This window comes from Eptatretus burgeri, unplaced genomic scaffold (assembly GCF_056783735.1).
Source record: "Eptatretus burgeri isolate ZD-2024b unplaced genomic scaffold, Ebu_testis_v1 Ebu_testis_scaffold_3155, whole genome shotgun sequence".
Lineage (NCBI taxonomy): Eukaryota > Metazoa > Chordata > Myxini > Myxiniformes > Myxinidae > Eptatretus > Eptatretus burgeri.
Genome location: NW_028225103.1, coordinates 601815 through 621363, shown reverse-complemented (window position 1 = coordinate 621363; position 19549 = coordinate 601815). Strand labels below are relative to the sequence as shown.

The 19549-nt window shown below is 44.8% G+C and overlaps 1 protein-coding gene across 2 annotated transcripts; it reads left to right on the top strand.

The window, feature by feature from the left end:
• The first annotated feature begins 12992 nt into the window (after positions 1–12992).
• LOC147006741 (nuclear pore complex protein Nup85-like) lies at positions 12993–16169 on the top strand. 2 transcript variants are annotated; one of them, XM_085868129.1, is made up of 4 exons: positions 12993–13094; positions 13260–13411; positions 13693–13915; positions 15882–16169. In XM_085868129.1, exons 1-3 carry the CDS (start codon positions 13064–13066, stop codon positions 13810–13812), a joined length of 303 nt encoding a protein of 100 aa, XP_085724255.1. In that variant the 5' UTR covers positions 12993–13063; the 3' UTR covers positions 13813–13915; positions 15882–16169. The 2 variants fall into 2 exon arrangements, with proteins under 2 accessions (XP_085724255.1, XP_085724254.1); XM_085868128.1 differs by having other exon boundaries at positions 13693–15070.
• The last annotated feature ends 3380 nt before the right edge of the window (positions 16170–19549 follow it).

Below are 19549 nucleotides of genomic sequence, written 5' to 3'. Positions count from 1 at the left end.
CTGCAAAATGGTGGAAGAGGAGAGTGTAACGAGTTCCAAAACAGCGGGTGAGTGACAAAATCCGGACTGGATATTTGGATTCGGAGCGACGTTTATCAGGTTTCTCTTTTCCCAGGCGAACATTAAAACAATTAATTAATTCAACTGAACGGGAAAACTCGTCTGGGCTGAATTTTTCTACCACAACGGGAAAAGTGGGTAAAAGTACCCATTCCATAGATCCACCATCACCCCACACACCCCTCCCCCAAGACCCACGTTCACACCACAATCACCTCCCCCAGACCCACCATCACCCCCATTCATCCCTCCCCCAGACCCACCATCTACCCATGAACCCCTTCCCCAAGACCAACCATCACCCCCCACACCCCTCTCCCTCATCACAACTCCCACCCCCACTAACGTCCATTAAAACTTTTTAGGGCAGGGGGCCTATTCTTGCACCTGTCCGCCTCGTGCGGTCTGGTCGAGCTTGTCCGGTGGCGGGACTCGAACCCGCCGCCAACAACGCAGAACCAAGCACCAGGGACCAGGAACGACGCAATGGACGCCAGCCAGCACGGGAACGGACCAGACGAGACGAGCACCCGCGGGTCGACGAGAACGCCAGCAGGCAAGACGAGGCTTCTTCTCTCTCCTTCCTCGACGGCTCACCACCTCCTCTTGGAGAGGAGGGGTTAATGGGGTATCATGGCTCCACAGCATCATTTGTGGAACCGCTGAGCTGTGCCGCTGATGCAGTGCCCCCTATTGGTTTGAGCAGGAATTTGTTTGAAAGCTCGCCTCTCATCGGCGAAGGGCACCGTGGGGTCTTTAACATCCACCAAGCAATGCGACACAGACGGGACGCCCGGCTCAAGGTCCACCCGAGGGACGGCACACACACCGATGGCTCGCCCTGCACGCGGAACACCAGGTGAGAGTCTCTACCTGTGGCGGGATTCAAACCCAGGCTCGAGATTAGCGGACACGCCCCTCGGCCATCCTACCAGCCAGCTTGGTCCCATTTATAATGGTCTCACCTCCATCGAAATAGCGAGGTGTTAGGAGGAGCACGCACCTCCTCGAGCAGGCCGCTGCTGCGCTCATCCCAATATAAACGGATGAACGAGTCGTCGCTTTGCTGAGCGGACATGACGTCACGCCGCCGGTCTGTGCTCACAGGGAAGCTCATCGGACCGACCATTCGATTGGGCTCTTCCTCGACGAGCCTCCTCCGTTTCTGGGAACGTGGCTCACGACTGCCCAGAAGCGGAAGTGACGTCACGCGTCAGCTGATTCCCTCCCGGAACCCCCACCGAGCGAAGTCAAGCCACGCCCCTTTCTCCTTCAAATTCTTTTTTTGATTTCATTCCTTCTTTTTGGCGTCTGCGTTTCACGTTCCCCGACACGAGCCGTGAGGAGAAAACCGTTTGAAAAGCCTCAAAAAGGCGTTTTCGAATATCTTTATTTAATTATTATCAAGACCACGTGGAAGTGAACGTTTGTGGGGAACGTTGGGTATCCCCGCAGGAGGGCACGATGTTAACGTCCATATACCCCGTGTGTACTGGTTCATGTTTATATAAAGATGATGAATGAGCAAATGCCTTGTTACAAACAGAACACTTACAGGGTTTATACCCCAAATGTCTTCGTTCATGTCGATGTAAATTTGATGATTGAGAAAACGACTTGTAACACACAGAACACTTGTAGGGTTTATACCCCAAATGTCTTCGTTCATGTTCATGTAAATTTGATGAAGTAGTAAACGCCTTGTTACACAGGGGACAATTGTAGAGTTTCTCGTTTCCTTGGATGTGCTTGATCACCTGTAAACAACTTTTGTGGTTGTTGTAAGTGACGCTGCTCGATTTGTCATTGTCCTCCCAAGAAGGCATTTTCTGCTTGAAATGATCTTCATTAAACTGGGCAGAGTTGGAAAAAGAAATTATTTTCATTTCTTTATCTGCAAAGACAATGAAACATAAAATTAACTGGAAAGCATCTGAAAATACATCATCAGAACCCCTCCCTACACCCGTAGACCCCCTGAGACCCTGACTTTTTTTAATGCCATGAACAAATTTTGGTACATCACGGGTGATGAAGGTGGTGGTCACGTTTGATCAGAATTGTAATTTCTAAGGAGTAAAGAAATTCCTGCATTGGGGGGCAAACCCCCGGAAGACCCGATTTTATTAATGCCGTGAACAAACGTTCGTACGTACCAGGTGTTCCTTTTAGCCGATGTTGACCTCAAAAATAATTGGTGGTTGAATTAAATGACCAAATATGCAACTCCTGTTCAAATTTCAAGTCAATCAGATGAAAATTGACAATTTTAGAAATTGTAACTCAAACGGCACTCAGTCGAGCATATCCCTCCACCAGGCTGAACAGTTAACGTTTTGTATCCCAACAACAGGCCGGATATGCTGACCTGAAACAAAATCTAAATGGTTTGTTCTTGTATTTCCAGATTTATCGAGACAGGGGAGAAAACCCAGAGAGCGCTTCTTATCATCCCCGGTCAGAAACAACAAATTGCGCAGGCGGACAAGAGTAAAGTGAGTAAAGGTCTCGAATAGTGGGCCAACTGCGAGCAAGGCAATTTGGACAGATAATGTATCAAGCTATCATTATCAAACATGACATAATTCCTTCACAAAGGCATGTCATCACAGATGGCAAGCACATGAATTAAAAATCTAAGAACAGAGAGGGAGGAGATATTTGGGGGTTGCATTCTCAAGACATCCAGCAGAGTAGCGAGTGAAACGGTTCGCTGGAGCCACTTCTACGGAGCCAAATGGCTGCAGACCTTTAGCCTCCGGCACAAAATAAGACCTTATTAAAAGAACGACACAAATTATTACATTTGATTACAAGTTCTAATAAAATGAGTCACATCAAGATGAATTAATTAATATTCAGTAATTAAATAACACATGCAGTGATTAACTGAGGCTACTATTCTTATTGGTGCCCACATTCAAGCAGATTGATTATATAAACTAGTAAAAAGGAAGTCCACTTCTACATTCCCCCCTGTTTTGCTCTTCAGGGCAAAACAACACAAAATTAATGTTTTTTTAAAAATCAATTAGAAATACATATCCACGCACGAGTGCATTCATTACTTGGGCGGTCACTTCCAAGCGCATGTCGTAGAGCCCAGCCCATCATATCGCCATCCCTCTCCATCAGAGCAGGGGGCTGTAGGTGGTTGCACGGCTGGGCTTGTTTTACGCTACAGTTGTAGTAGGCCCTTCAGCCATTGCAGTGGAGATCCACCACTCAGGCGATCAAGCCGGTTTTTTTTTTTTTTCAACACACCTTGTGCAGGGTTTGGGAACAGGGCTGATAAGTGCATCAAGAAGAACATTTACCCGTAATCACAGAATACACTCATGACGTTGACCGATGAATTTCCAATTCCAATTTCATACAAGTCATGGAACACCCCCTCTGGATCAGGATCGGTATCGGGAGGCGTTTGTTGAGAAACCATGACTTTTGCAGCCTTCCTTTTTCAGCAGGAGGTCATCAATGCTGGCAGTGCTGTGGTGGCACATTTAATGAGCACGTAAATAATGACAATCAGAAGTAATCCCGTGAAAATCCATTGCAACAATGTTGCTCCCCATCCTCCAAAAATTCCTTCGAGCCAAGATAACATTCCATCCTCAGTAAAATGATCGTGGAACTTAGCTCCTGCATCTCTAATCTTTTCTGCTAAACTTGCAACGTGCTCTTAAAAACCATTACCAGGGATGGTTTTGAAGATATAACAGAGGTTCTTCATCATCACTCCAGTTGCTCCAGCTGTCACTGGCACAATGTCGACACTCTTCAACTTCCAGGTTATTTTGACTTGATTTTCCAGATCCCAGGATTTGGTTATTTCCCTGATATCACGGTATTCACACCGAAGTCGCTGGGTCCTCGCACCTCTGTTGTATCTTCGTGTGTATTTTTTGATGACGAGATAAACTTGATGGATGATTAAACGCCTTGTTACAAAAAGAACACTTGTAGGGTTTATCCCCGGAATGTATTCGTTCATGGTCATGTAAACTTGATGATTGATTAAATGCTTTGTTACAAACAGAACACTTGTCGGGTTTATACCCCATATGTATTCGTTCATGGTAATGTAAACTTGATGATTGATTAAATGCCTTGTAACACACAGAACACCTGTAGGGTTTATCCCTGGAATGTATTCGTTCATGGTCATGTAAACTTGATGATTGATTAAATGCCTTGTTACACACAGAACACTTGTAGGGTTTATCCCCGGAATGTATTCGTTCATGTTTATGTAAATTTGACAAATCAGCAAATGTCTTGTTACAAACAGAACACTTGTGGGGCTTTGTCCCCGTATGAATGTTCTGATGTTGCCGTAAAGATGATGAACGAGTGAAGACCTTGTTACACACAGAACACTTGTGTGGTCTTGCACTGCGATGCAATATCGTATGTTGATGTAAATTTGATGAAGTAGTGAACGCCTCGTTACAAACGGAACACTTGTGAAGTTTCTCGTTTCCTTGGATGTGCTTGATCACCTGTAAACAACTTTTGTGGTTGTTGAAAGAGACGCTGCTCGATTTGTCATTGTCCTGACAAGAAGGCATTTTCTGATTGAATTGATCTTCTTCATCGAACTGGGCAGAGTTGGTAAAAGAGACTATTTTCATTTCTTTATCTGCAAAGACAATGAAACACAAAACTAACTGGAGAGCATCTGAAAATACATCATCAGAACCCCTCCCCACCTGTAGACCCCCTTAGACCCTGACTGTTTTTAATTCCGTGAACAAACTTTGGTATATCACAGGTGATAAAGGTTGTGGTCACGTTTCATTGAAAGTATGTGTGTAGTTTTGGAGAAATAAACAAATACCTATTTTTGGGGTTAACCTGTGTCCCCAACTACGTAGACCCCCTTAATGAGCGCAGATCTTGATGTCTACGATAAACTGTGGCTCATCATAAGTTATTAATTTTGTGGTCAAGTTTAAGCGAAGTCATGTGTGTAGTTTCGGAGAAGAGAGCAAATACCGATTTTGGGGGGCAACCCACCCATGGACACCTCCGGAGATGCCCTCAGATCTCGATTTTTTTTTAATGCCGTGAATAAACTTTGGTACATCACAGGTGATGAAGGTTGTCGTCAAGTTTGATCAGAATTGTGTGTAATTTCCAAAGAGAAAGGAAATACCTAAATGGGGGGGGCAACCCCCCGTAAAGCCCAATTCGTTTTTAATGCCGTGAACAGACTTTGGTACGTTCCGGGTGATCCTTTTAGCCGAGGTTGACCTCAAAAATAATTGTCTAGTTGAATTCAGTAATCTCATGTGCAAATCCTCTTCAAATTTCAAGTCAATGGGATGAAAATTGAGGATTTTAGAAATTCCACCTTAGTTGTTGACATTTGGCCTACGTTGACCTTTTGTGGTCGATGTTGACCGAAAAAATAATTGGCTAGTTGAATTCATTGACCTGAAATATAAATCCTCTTCAAATTTTGTCAATTGGATGAAAATGGAGGATTTTACAAACCTCACCTTCAGTTAGTTGTTGACCTTTGGCCAATGTTGACCTCAAAAATAATTGGCTACTTGAATCCAGTGACCTGATACGCAAAATCCTGTTCAAATTTCATGTCAATCAGATGAAAATCGAGGATTTTACAAATCTCACCTCCAGTTAGTTGTTGACCTTTGGCCAACGTTGACCTCAAAAATAATTGGCTACTTGAATCCAGTGACCTTATGTGCAAAATCCTGTTCAAATTTCACGTCAATCGGATGAAAATTTAAGATTTTACAAATCTCACCTACGGTAAGTTGTTGAACTTTGTTTGGTCTATGTTGACCTCAAAATAATCGGTGGCTGAATTCAGTGACCTTATATGCAAATCCTGTTCAAATTCCGAGTCAATCAGATGAAAATTGAGGATTAAAAAAATTTGACAAATTTGTTGACATTTGTTCTTTGTTGACCTCTTGACCTAAAAAAAACAATAGACTTCTTGCTGATAACGAACTCGACCATGTGGCGAAGTTTTGTGAAGATCGGTTTAAAACTGTGACCTGCAGGCGGTTTACATACAAACAAGCCGGTACGCGGCGATGGGTCGCCGAACATGGAAACTATAAGATATAGAGCAAAATGGATGTTACATAGCGGACAGGGAATCACCTTGAGATTATGCATATCAAATCTCATCCAGTTCAATCTACTGATAACTACTCGGTATCCATTTGAATGGAAAGTACCGAAAATGCGGTTTGAAATCGGAAAAACCCCAAAGTTCGAGGGGGTGCTGTGGGTGAACAAAGATCTAAATCGAAAATCCGGCTCGATCGTTTGTGCACAATGTATTCCAGACGATTAGTGTGAATTTTCATGACCATCCGACCATAACCCGAGGAGGAGTAGCATTTGGCGCGAAGTCACCTCCAGCTCTCGCATACTATCGATTTTTGCACTAATTGACGTTTGACCCCTGACCCCAGCGAAATCGGTCAATATGTCCTGAGGCAAAGTTGTAGTACTCATTGAGTACCATGGACCTAAAAAGTTTCATTCGTATCGATGCACTCACCTGGATGCGAGGGGGCCTTCAATTTTCGCCAATTTTCACGCATACCCTAATTGTAGGGGGCGCTGCGGGTAAAGTATTCCATATATCACAAAAACCGGAATATATTTGATAGAATATACCTGTAGATCATTCGTGCCACATTACATAACCCTACGTGGGATAATGGCTTTCGGAATCGATTTCGCGTGAACGGTACCGATTTTGAAGGTTTTTCGGTTGTTGCTAGGGGACCAAAGCGTCCCTAGTAACCATCACAATTTCCAAAGCACGAGGTCATAAGATGTACCTGCCACCTGAGTTTGGTCAAAATCCGCCCACGTTTACTACTAATTATGCTGATGATAAACGAACAAACAAACATCCAAACAAACAGACAGAATTACTGACAATAAGGGTCACCTATTTCGGCGACCCAAAAACATAACGTCCGTCCAACCTGGGGGGTGGAGGTAACAACGATGTGTAAAGAGGTGGGAGGAGCACGGATTTCCTCGACACGGTGATGACGTCATACCGTCGGTGATATCCCGTCCCCAGCTCACCAACCCCCCCCCCCCCATCCCTCTCTACTAACCGGGCCGACCTTGCTGATCCTGACAGTCGAAGAATTGTGCTGCGGTCAGTAACGTGTCCATGTACATCGCTGGTTATTCAAATGGAGGATCCCGGATCTCAGGGGTTCCCCGTGTCCCCCTCCACTCCATCACAGCTCCCTCCAAGGACCGATTTCCTTTGATCTGCGATGTACTCGCGACCTGAGCCTCGACCTCCCCAAACGAACTGCGTACTCGCTCATCCCTCCCCTCCTCGAGTACGGAACGGGGCTTAAACCCCGTCATTAGGTCTCAGGGAAACGAACCACCGAACATTCCGTTCTCTCGTCCCCATCCCCCTACTTTGAGGGTTCGTCGCGATCAGGGGCCACACAGAGGAAGGTGATACACAAAACATTACCGGATTGTCCGCAAAATGGCGGAAGAGGTGAGTGTGACGAGGATCACGTGGTGTTAAAACAGCGGGTGAGTAACAAAATCCGGACTGGATCTTTGGATTCGGAGTGATATTTATCTTGCACCTTTGGATTGGTACTTCACTCTCCTCCTCTTCTTTACTCTCAGACAATCAATGGGCCTTTGGTCCAATCACTGTCAACTCTGCTGAATAATTAATTCATCTGCACTAATTACGTCTCTGCCCTTCATTATCTTGAACATCTCCATCATCTCCCCTCATAGCCCCCTCCTTTCTGGTGTATAAAGTCTTGTCTCCTTCAGCCGCTCCTCATAGCTGAGTTCAGGAGCGGGCGGAAGGAAAGAGAGAGAGAGACAGGTGGGAGAGAGAGACCAAATGAGACCAAGGCTTACCTTGCTGTGTTTCACTCCCCGGGGATCTTTGACTGGTCCAGGGTTAAACATGCCCATCACCGCCGCCCCTCAACACAAAGCACCATTTCCTCCATCAGGTGCACACTTGAGACCAAATATGGAAATGTTTTTCTCTCTGTTTTCGTTATTTCTGCTTTGAAAAGCCTTTTTGAAGTTTGTCGTTTATTAATAAGTTTTTTTTTTCCTGGAAATTATGTTTATGGTATGGGAGCACGCCTTGTGAGAAACAAGATATAAACTCAGTCGAGCTTCACGAAGAGTTTGAGAGCGCCTGGATGAGTTTGTAACAGGCGTTCGTTCAGCACGTGCGCTTATTTTATATTTAATAAACAATTTATTAATAAAATTAATTGTTTAATAAACAATCATATTTGAACGATAAAGTCTTTTCTGATTTATAGGTATCCAAAACTTCTACAACAAGGCGATCCAGCCACAGTTAGCGTGCAGCAGCCTGATCACCTCGAAAATCAAGAGGCCCAGTCGACGGGTCCACTACCTCATGTTCAGCCATCTGAGCAGATTCAACTCCAGCGTCAAGGGAACAACCCGTTCAGACATCAGGACAGCCACCGATTCCGAACCACACTCGCAGAGGCAGAGCAGTCGTGACGCCGACCAGATTGCAGTGGCTGCTCATCGACATCCCTGGCTTTATGTTGAAGTCTCGAATGCTTAGCAGCAATCAAGGGGAGCTCTTGAAGTCTGTGACTTCATTATTTCAAAACAATGTGATAGTGATGAATGCTTTTGCTTCCCATAGTTCGAACAATCCATCTTCTCCATCTCCATCTTCATCTCCTCCATGTCCATCTCCTCCATGTCCATCTCCTCCATCTCACAGTGCTGGGTAAATTGAATGATCATTTCACACCAAAAGGAAACGTGATTCATGAGAGAGAGAGAGAGAGAGAGAGAGAGAGAGAGAGAGAGAGAGAGAGAGCGACCTTCGATCAAACAAACCAAAATGATGGCCTTGGTTGGCCCCAAAATGATGGCCTTGGTTGGCCCCAAAATGATGGCCTTGGTTGGCCTGATGAATGTGGCCTCCATTACATGGAGGAGTTGAAGCACGTGGTGGCTGCTTGTGAGGATGTGAAAAGCACAGAGGGTGAGGCACAAATGGAGCGGAAGGTGAAGAACGACAAGGGGTAAAGGAAGGGAGTCGAGAGTGAAAATGCGAGTCCGAACAAGAAGGAAGCCAAAGATGGCGAAGGAGATGAAGAAAATGAAGAGGTGAAGAATAAGGAGGTTCCGGAGGAAGGGCGGAGGAGGTTGTCCGGGTGAAAATTGGAACGTGTCGCTGTGCATTGTGGGTAAACACCGGAAATATTTTTTTTAACCCGGTTCGTAGGAATCGTTTACAAAAACATGATAATTTTGAGGATCCAAGCTGTTAGGGTTAGGGTTAGGGTTAGGGTCAAATCTGGCAACTCTGTTGTTGTTGTTGTTGTTGTTGTTGTTAATGTCGTTAACTTTATCGTTGTTTTAGACGAATTTTTAATGTTGTTGGAACATGATAAAGTTAAATTGATTATCGAGTGAATGACTGGTGTTGAAACCCTTCCATTAATCCATTCCAGGTGTGTATTTGGTATTTTATTAATTTGCGTTTCTGAACCACGTCTGTTCAGGCCTGACATTTGGGCGCGAAGTTCGTTCCAACGTGGTGAGTTACTTGTTTAAATAAGTCATTAAAAAGTGTAATTAACCAGCAGAATAGTGAGTTTTTGTGGGGGCGGGGGAGAACCCTCCTCTGAACCAGACGTGGTGTGGTTCTTGTTCGAGGGCCCTCTCTAAGTCTCGAGGTCGATGTTTCTCACTCCGGCCGAGTCATCCTACCACATTAAACTATAACGACTCTCGGTAGAGTGCATCCCTCCTCCAGGCTGAACAGGCCTAGTCATCCTACCACATTAAACTAGTCAGCAAGTCTGGTCCCGTCTTGTGAGAGAAACATCAGCACACTTGCATCTCAGACCAGCTCGGAACCTCTAGACCCCAACACCAGCCCCTTTACTCCTGTCGTCAAGGGGGTGATGGGTTTGGAAGAGTTGTTTAGAAGCAGTGTATAAGCAACTGACAACTGCCTCAATCGCTCCCCGAAATAAAATAATATATAGCCTGGGTTACATGCATGAAGGGAAAACGTACGTACTCCTCATAATTCAAAACACCTCACTGTACTGGAAAACGTGGGGACAGAAATACTGTACTGGAAAACGTGGGGACAGAAACACTGTACTGGAAAACGTGGGGACAGAAACACTGTACTGGAAAACGTGTGGACAGAAACACTGCACTGGAAAACGTGGGGACAGAAACACTGTACTGGAAAACGTGGGGACAGAAACACTGTACTGGAAAACGTGGTGACAGAAACACTGTATTGGAAAACGTGGGGACAGAAACACTGTACTGGAAAACGTGGGGACAGAAACACTGTATTGGAAAACGTGGGGACAGAAACACTGTACTGGAAAACGTGGGGACAGAAACACTGTATTGGAAAACGTGGGGACAGAAACACTGTACTGGAAAACATGGGGACAGAAACACTGTACTGGAAAACGTGGGGACAGAAACACTGTACTGGAAACCGTGGGGACAGAAACACTGTACTGGAAAACGTGGGGACAGAAACACTGTACTGGAAAACGTGGGGACAGAAACACTGTACTGGAAACCGTGGGGACAGAAACACTGTACTGGAAAACGTGGGGACAGAAACACTGTACTGGAAACCGTGGGGACAGAAACACTGTACTGGAAACCATGGGGACAGAAACACTGTACTGGAAAACGTGGGGACAGAAACACTGCACTGGAAAACGTGGGGACAGAAACACTGTACTGGAAAACGTGGGGACAGAAACACTGTACTGGAAACCGTGGGGACAGAAACACTGTACTGGAAAACGTGGGGACAGAAACACTGTACTGGAAACCGTGGGGACAGAAACACTGTATTGGAAAACGTGGGGACAGAAACACTGTACTGGAAAACGTGGGGACAGAAACACTGTACTGTAAATGGTGGAGACTTGTTATACCCTCCCAGACCTGGAGGCGGCACTACACGGTACACATTTACAGAGAGAACCTCCACCCCCGCGATCACGGCTACGTTAAAAGTTACATTAATTGGGGTCACGCTGATACTGAATTACAGTACGGATAATAAAATAAATGGAAAAATAGGAAGATAATTAAAAAATAGAAAGAAAGAATAGAAAAATATTTTAATAACAACAATTAAAAAAAAGAAAAATATCTTATTATTCAGAAAGATCATTATGTATAAGAAGAAGAAGAATAAGATATGTATAAGAGGAAGCTGATGTGTTTCGCGATGTGGGGGATGAGGACGATGGCGACGGGAAACTTGAAGAGTGGTTTTCATCGTGGGAGGACATGTCACGTGTGTCTGGGGAGTCAGTGGGGGCAAGGAGTAGGGGGTAGGGGGGGCTCTTGGAGAAAAACCCTTTATCTAAATCAGGATTGACTGCCCTCACCACTTCAACGTGTTGTTCTCAAGAAGAACAGAGAGAAACACAAAAATTATTTTGAAAAGCTATTTCAATGTATTTCAGTGCTGGAGGCCATTTCCCTCATTCCTCTTTTATTCATTCCCTTCCCACGAACTCCCCTCCATCTTCTAATGAACCTCTTGTTGGCAATTTCTTGTTCACTTTGGGATCATCAAGTCTGTTTACAAATTCTCTTCCGTTGTCTATTTTAATTGTTCTTCATATTTTTATTATTTTACACTTTTAATTCTTGAAATGCTTGATAACGAGTAATTAATCAAACTCTTCTCTCCGCGTCAGAGCAAAGCATCCTCAAGCAAATGGCCATGAAAGCGCCGAGGAGTGAGCGTCTTCGCTCCGCACTTGCTTGGAGTGTTCAGGCCAAGGATTCGGCCTCTGTGACACGCATCACTGACCGGTATTATCACCATGGTTATTAATTGTGACGTCATCCGGGGCTCGTGGACGAGCTGCGACGCACACAGGTGCGCGACACGACGGACTGACGTCGAAACAAACGCAGCGCTGACCTCGGGACAAGCGACGTACCTTCGCGGGACACTCGCGCTCCAGTAATTGTGACGACGTCTTTGTGACCTTCCTGTGTTTCTCTCTCTCTCTCTCTCTCTCTCTCTCTCTCTCTCTCTCTCTCTCTCTCTCTCTCTCTCTCTCTCTCTCTCTCTCTCTCTCTCTCTCTCTCTCTCTCTCTCTCTCTCTCTCTCTCTCTCTCTCTCTCTCTCTCTCTCTCTCTCTCTCTCTCTCTCTCTGTCTCTCTCTCTCTCTCTCTCTCTCTCTCTCTCTCTCTCTCTCTCTCTCTCTCTCTCTCTCTCTCTCTCTCTCTCTCTCTCTCTCTCTCTCTCTCTCTCTCTCTCTCTCTCTCTCTCTCTCCCTCTCTCTCTCTCTTTCTCTCCACTCTCTCTCTCTCTCTCTCTCTCTCTCTCTCTCTCTCTCTCTCTCTCTCTCTCTCTCTCTCTCTCTCTCTCTCTCTCTCTCTCTCTCTCTCTCTCTCTCTCTCTCTCTCTCTCTCTCTCTCTCTCTCTCTCTCTCTCTCTCTCTCTCTCTCTCTCTCTCTCTCTCTCTCTCTCTCTCTCTCTCTCTCTCTCTCTCTCTCTCTCTCTCTCTCTCTCTCTCTCTCTCTCTCTCTCTCTCTCTCTCTCTCTCTCTCTCTCTCTCTCTCTCTCTCTCTCTCTCTCTCTCTGTCTCACCCCTCCCCCTCTTCTCTCTCTCTCTCTCTCTCTCTCTCTCTCTCTCTCTCTCTCTCTCTCTCTCTCTCTCTCTCTCTCTCTCTCTCTCCAATTGTTGCACGTACACCACAAGTTTTCTGCTTATTGCGAGTGGAAGAGATGACCGATATCAGGAATACATGTGACGAGCAACAATAATGTTCCATTGATGCGCAGATTGGAAGTGTTTGTGTTCCGATGTCCGTTCGCCTGAAAATTTAAAACTTCCTCTTCTCATGATGCCCTAGATTATTGAAAGATTATCTCTCTTTTGGCTTCCTTTCTCACCTTGACATCAGTGATAACCTCGGCCCAAGCATGTTGGTGAGCGACAGACTCACCTTCTTGGGTAAGTTGGGCCACGCTGCAAGTTGTAGGACTTTTAACACCTTTTCTCACTCTTGTGTTCTTCAGCTGCATTTTGTTGTTTTTTCATTGAATATGGACACAGTTTTGGTGAAATTATTTGTGCCGTGAGTTGTTGCGTCATCGTGAATCTTGTGCACGATTTTAGCCAAGTTCCGGGGGTTCCATCAACTCTCCGGAGAGAACCGCTACAAGGAAGCAGCTCGGCTGCTGCTCTCACTCATGATGGCCCGTGTGGCTCCACGATATTTCTGGCTGAACCTCATAACCAACGCACTTCCCCTCCTCACCCACGAGAAGGTCGGTTCATTGTGACGTCACCGTGCCTGCTGCGCACCTTTTCAAAAATTAAATTGTCCCTCCCTCAGGTGTCACGGAGTTGGGGGGAGATTGTATTGATGGGAAGACTTTCACGGTTGCTTGGGAAGTGATAACTCTGAAACTGTTCTCATATTCTAAGATGAACGAAACATTTATTTCTTCAAAACTTTTCCATGGAGATTGTTGAGGAATCTCTGATGTTTTGATCCTTCTGTGTCGGATGTCCCAATGAAACATGATGTTTTGTTTTTCTTTCTCAGGTTGTTTTGTCATCCCAGCAGTGCTGCAGGCTGTTGGAGTGCTTGCAAGAAATGGTGACAGGAAGGAATACAGAATCTGCAGTGGGACGTTGTTTAAATCATGAATGTTTCCTTGTGTGATTGATAGGATGTTTGATGTGCACTACTCTTGAACATACCACAACCGTCATGGTGAGATGATGCACTCCAGCCTTTGCCCCAAGATTGCCGAATGAAAACGGAGGTGAAAATCACGTGACTCGGTTGGCACCTCGTCTAATTGACATTTCATGGGACAACGAAGGGTCTTCTCTCCCGAATGGCAAACAAAGATGGCAACCTCTCACTGGTATTGACCAATGTGATGAGATTGATGACAATTAAATAACAGGAATCATGCGAGGTCTTTCTGAACATTTGATAAACTTACAAGGTCTTCAATCACCGTCCGATGGAGGACTGCGCTCCCCCTTTGGACTGATGTCCCTGTATCACACCTTGCCCTTGATTGCTGTGGAAAGTAAAGCCCTCAAATACATTGGGATCTCCCATGATGAAGCTGATGACCTCGACCTGTTACTTTTACATCACAAACAGGTTGGCCTCTCTCCATTCTCCTGCCTCATTTTTGGTCTTGCCCCCTCTGCCCTCTCTTGACTCTGTACCTCACAGGTTTCTGCAGGATGCACACGGTCTGCCACGAACCCTCTTCTTGTACAACTCCCCAAATCCAGGCTCACTGCTCACCTTCACTCATTTTTTCCCTTTTCTCTCTCACCTGTGGAACCAAACTCCCCGGTCTGTTCAGTCCCATTCTTCCCTCCAGAGCTTCAATACAGCTGTTCACCACTACCTGAGCTCATCTCTCATCCATACTCATCTATTTCTTCTCCCCTAATTACCCAACTACCAAGCACTCCCCGTTTTCCAGGTGATTGTGATTTCCCCCCCTCTTTCACCCTCTTTTTGTTTGTTCCTTTTCTGTTTCATCCCCACTTTCCCCCTTCCTCTTCTTGCTGTGTTGTGTGCATCTTGTGCACGAGACGTGTTCTTCTCTCCATCAATTTGATGTCACTCTTTCTCTTACTTCTATTTTGGGGTTCCCCCCCCCCCTTTACATTTTTTGCATTCCATTCCATTCTGCTCTCTCTTCAATGAGCCTCGACCATGGAGACAAAAGAAAAGATAACCTGACTATGGCCGCAGAACCAAAATCATAGGAACCAATCAAAAGAAAACTGCGATGATAATGAAATGGAGGGAAGTGCAAGTTTGTGATCGCCACTGGATGATGGTGGCCGGGCGTGACGAGCCTGTTCGGAGCCCGAACTGGCTCGGTTCTCACACCGCCGTCGCAGCCTCTGTGTGGGATGGCTGTGCCCCCTCGGTGTATTGACAGGTGCTGCCCCACACTCCTTGTCACACTCATTGCAACATCATTCTTCATTCATCGTTATCATCTCGATTCCCCAAACGATTTAAAATTTTTGCTTTTCAAAGTGAATTGTTCAAAACCAGAGGCAGCTGCTCCGGGAACTACTGATACATTGCTATTGATACAGTGCCCCCTTTGGAGTTGGGTAGGAATTTATAAATTGGCCAAGATACTGGCACAGAGTGGCCCACACCTATTGGCAGGTGTTCCAACATCCTTAATATCCACAGGCAATTGATAACTGATTAAACGTCCCTTCGTTAGGATGGGCTTACTCGACGATGTGACGCCCTGCCTGTGAAGTGCTTGGATGACAGTTTATACCCAACTGGCGGAACCCAGACTAGATAGCTGCACACATTCTACCTCTGAGTTATTGTCAACCCATTGTGACGTCATAATGGAAAAGCACATCTTCTGAGCAATACAAAACGAAGGATTTATCGATGGTACCTCAAACCACACAGTACACCTCCACAAAAAGTAATTGTCAGGGATGATTGGTGCATGAACAATGATATTATCTCAGAAAATGCTGACTTTTTTTTTTTAAACCCGAAACTTCTTTCCTTTGATGAGGTGCCAGCCTTTGCTCTCAACCGTAGATGACTAAAAAAAATTGGCATATTAAAAATACATCACTGGACGAGCAATGAAAAGTTGAAAGTTCCATGAAAGTAAATTTAAACGAACTTGTTTATCCACAACATACAGTTTTTAAGCATCGGCTGAATGATTCGCTGCTCCTCATCATCAAAGACTCGTGTTTCTGCAGAACGAAGAGGTGTACGCGGAAAACATCACGGCTATCCGTGAAGCCGTCGCGAACAACCTTGGAAGGAGCATAATCCAAGAAAGGACCAAAAAAAGTGCTTTGATTTGATTTCATTTCAAAAGGGACATGTTCCAGCGTGAAACAGCTCATCAAGAAAGTATCGATCCTTTTCTTGTTTGCATCGACTAAATGACGATCCAATGAATAGTTTGGAAAAACTTTCACACACAAATACCATTGTTGCTTTTTGTTTGTTTGTTTTGAAATTATTTATTTTGAATAAACCTTTATGCGTCACCTTTTTTGTCTGGTGTATCGGCTTCAGACAAGAATATAATCGATCGAATGAGCTAAAAATGGTTTGGATGTTTCCTAACTGATTTACAATCTATCCGTGGTGCAATTTCAAAATGGGAAACTCGAGGATATCCCAAAACAGAAGAAAATTCCAAAATGTGTTTTTTTTTTTACACAGCCACCAACATGAGACCCCACAAGGTGATTATTTTTGTTGTTTTTTTAAACCACCAAAGTGACCTGATGGTGACGTTGACCAACTTGATTCCAGAATGTCGCGTTCTTCCCCCAACTCGGTCGTGATTACACTACAACTCGAAGGGCACTCGGTCGAGCGCGCACACCTCCGCCACGCAATGCCTGATCCACCAGAACATATCTGACCCGATAGTTTTTTGAGATGGCCCTTTGTCTCAATGGTGGAGAATCACTTTGAAAAATTAAATAATTCTCCTTTCCAAATCCGGATTCGGATCTTCAGCAAAATCTAATGTTTGTCTAATCGAATCAGTAGCGACTGATCACCCTTCACTATCCTACTGTGCTAATGATCACCCTTCACTCGCAGCATGGATGAAGAATGATGAATAAAAACGTTTTTATCACAAAGTTATTCGTAAGACAAAACAAAAACAAAACAGACAAACAAGTTTGGCCCGGGTCTAAAAAGACCCACGATTGGATAAAACGGTTCACCCGAAAACCGAGAGAAACCTTCTCCGCAATGTCCGGACAGATCGAGGGGAAACTTCACACAAATGTTCCCCAAGCCACGTGTGGACAAGTTTGTTAACGAATAATTGATCGGTCACATGGTTTGGTGGTTACGTTCGATCGAAAAATAAATAAATAATCTTTTCTCTAGAACCGCTTCATCAATCGATGTGAAACTTCAGATTGATGATCGAAGATTGACAGGGCGCACATGTTTCAAATTTCAACTTGATCAGATGAATGGTCTGGCAGGCAGAATTATTTAATTTTTTTGATTTGGGTTCTTTTTGTGTTTTTTCATTTTTATGATTATTTTTTTGAATAAGGTTGACTTGGCTGTGTCTGGGTTGGTTTGAGGGTGGAGGACTGGCGGCTGAAACGTGAATCCTATCCAGGTTCCTCCTGATGACGTCATGTTTTCTTTTTGCTTGATCGGGTTCCTTCCGATGACTCCGATGCAGGACTGACTGTACCTGTTTGGTCTTCCGTTTGATTTGAATTTAATTAATTTTAATCCCATTCTGAATTCGATTGAATGATAAAATAAAACGTAATGGGTCAGGGTCAGGTGTCCGATCAAAGCGGGACGTCTTGGTACCCGGCCATTACTGCCAGCAGTTACTGTACAAAGTGTCAGTTCTAATTACATGTCTTATTAATTACTGAACACACCAGCACACAAACACCAACACAAAAGAGGTCCTGGTGAGGGTGTGCAATGTCTGATTGCTCTTTTTCTTGTTTTTAACATGAAGTGAATGATTGGTGACGTGTTTATCGGAGTTTCACTGAAAAACAAAGTGGGGAAAGGGAAACAATTATCTGTTGGGGAGTCTCATTGTTGAAGTGACAAGAAGTGAAATTAAATATTTTCAAATTGAATTAAGGTTTTATAAATGTTTTTGATGTGCAGAGGATGGTTTTGATCCATCGACCTCTGGGTTATGAGCCCAACATGCTTCCGCTGCGTCACTCTGCATCACCTTGTGTGTGCTTCAGTAACAAAACCTTTTCTTTGTTTTCAGCATCAATTAAACTATTTGTTATAACTTTACTCACTTCCAATTTAACACAGTCTGAATGAACCAACCTGTTCGGGTTCGGGATATTTCCTTACCTGGTTCATCTTACCTGTGCTCAGGGACATGTTTTGTTTTGTAAACGTAGAATTTATTGTTTGTACGAGCAGGATCTCTCGTCTGGGTACCCTTCTCGGCTCACATCTGGTTTGGGCAGCTCAACGGATGAGGGGATTGGGGCAAAGCCTTCGGGTATGCCAGGTGTTGGTTTAATGGTTTGGGTGGTGGACTTGGTTTACTTGGGTCTTGAGTTCAAATCCCACTTGGCTGTTGAATTAATACCAGGTGGGGTTGACTCAGGCTGTCATCCTTCTGAGATTGGCAAAGTGTACCAGCTTCCTGGGATTATTGAGCCGTTTGAGTATCCTGTGTCAGAGTGGTCACCTGTCTCGGATTGTATCCAATAACCCAGGAGACTGCTGTAGCACCACTGATGCTCTTTCTGTACAGTGTGGTCGTCATGGATGGATCATAAATGACACATTTAACAACATGACCCATCACTGAGGGTCAGGGACGTGAGCTCTCATGAGCAGCTTACTAATTAAATAATTTATCGTTAATTATAACTTCTTTTAATTGAGGAAAGTGTGAAAATGTAATATATAAAACTTAATTCGTGTTTGTTTACTTGTTTACCAGCAAATACTACCTGTCACTTTAGTGATGGGAATATTCAAGTGGAGAGGGAGAGGAGGGATGGGAAGGATAGAAGAGAGGATGGAGGTGTTAGGGAGAGGGGGGGGAGAGAGAGAGGGATAGGGATGAGAGGCAGAGGGAGAAAGGAGAGAGGGAAGGGAGGAGGGAGAGAGGGGAGGGGGAGAGGAGGGGGGTCCAGGTACCCGCACACACATGTGCACGCCCCCACCCACACACACATGTGCACGCCCTCACCCACACACACATGTGCACGCCCCCACCCACACACACATGTTCACGCCCCAGCTCGCCACCACCCGCCCCTCCCGTGTGTCCCCAGAGGAGTCCAACGGTGATTGGTTGAATTTGAACTTAATGTGTGCTCCATACTATCACCTGGAATGTTGTATCTGTTGAGCAGAAGGTTTTTATTTTCATGAACTGGTCCGAAATTAATCATATTTAGATATTGATCGATTTTGATGACCACGAGAGAAAAAAGAGACTCATCACGTGATCTATTAATGATGACAACAATCTGTGGGCAATCGCTTCCGAGAACACTTGCTCGATGTCCGAAGCAACAGCGCAGATCCTCCAAGCAAACTCAGGGTCTAAAGTAGTTTACAGGGGAGGAGGTTACTCCCTAAAATCGGTATTTACTATAACATTTGGTTCATTGGTCCATTTTGCTGATTCTGTCCCACGTTGACTTCGTCCTCAGTGTCATTATTCTACCAAGCGAGTGCGCAGGGGTATTTTCCCCTATTTTTTTCCTCTTCTCTGTCACAGTGACACCCTCCATTTACTCCTTTCTCTCCTCTTCCCTTTTATCTCTCCACTTTCATTTGTCTCCTGCACATATATTTAATACTTTCGAAAGATGTGTTGATGCACTTTTGTCATTCCCTTGCTTCTTGTTTATTTTCCCGTTATCCC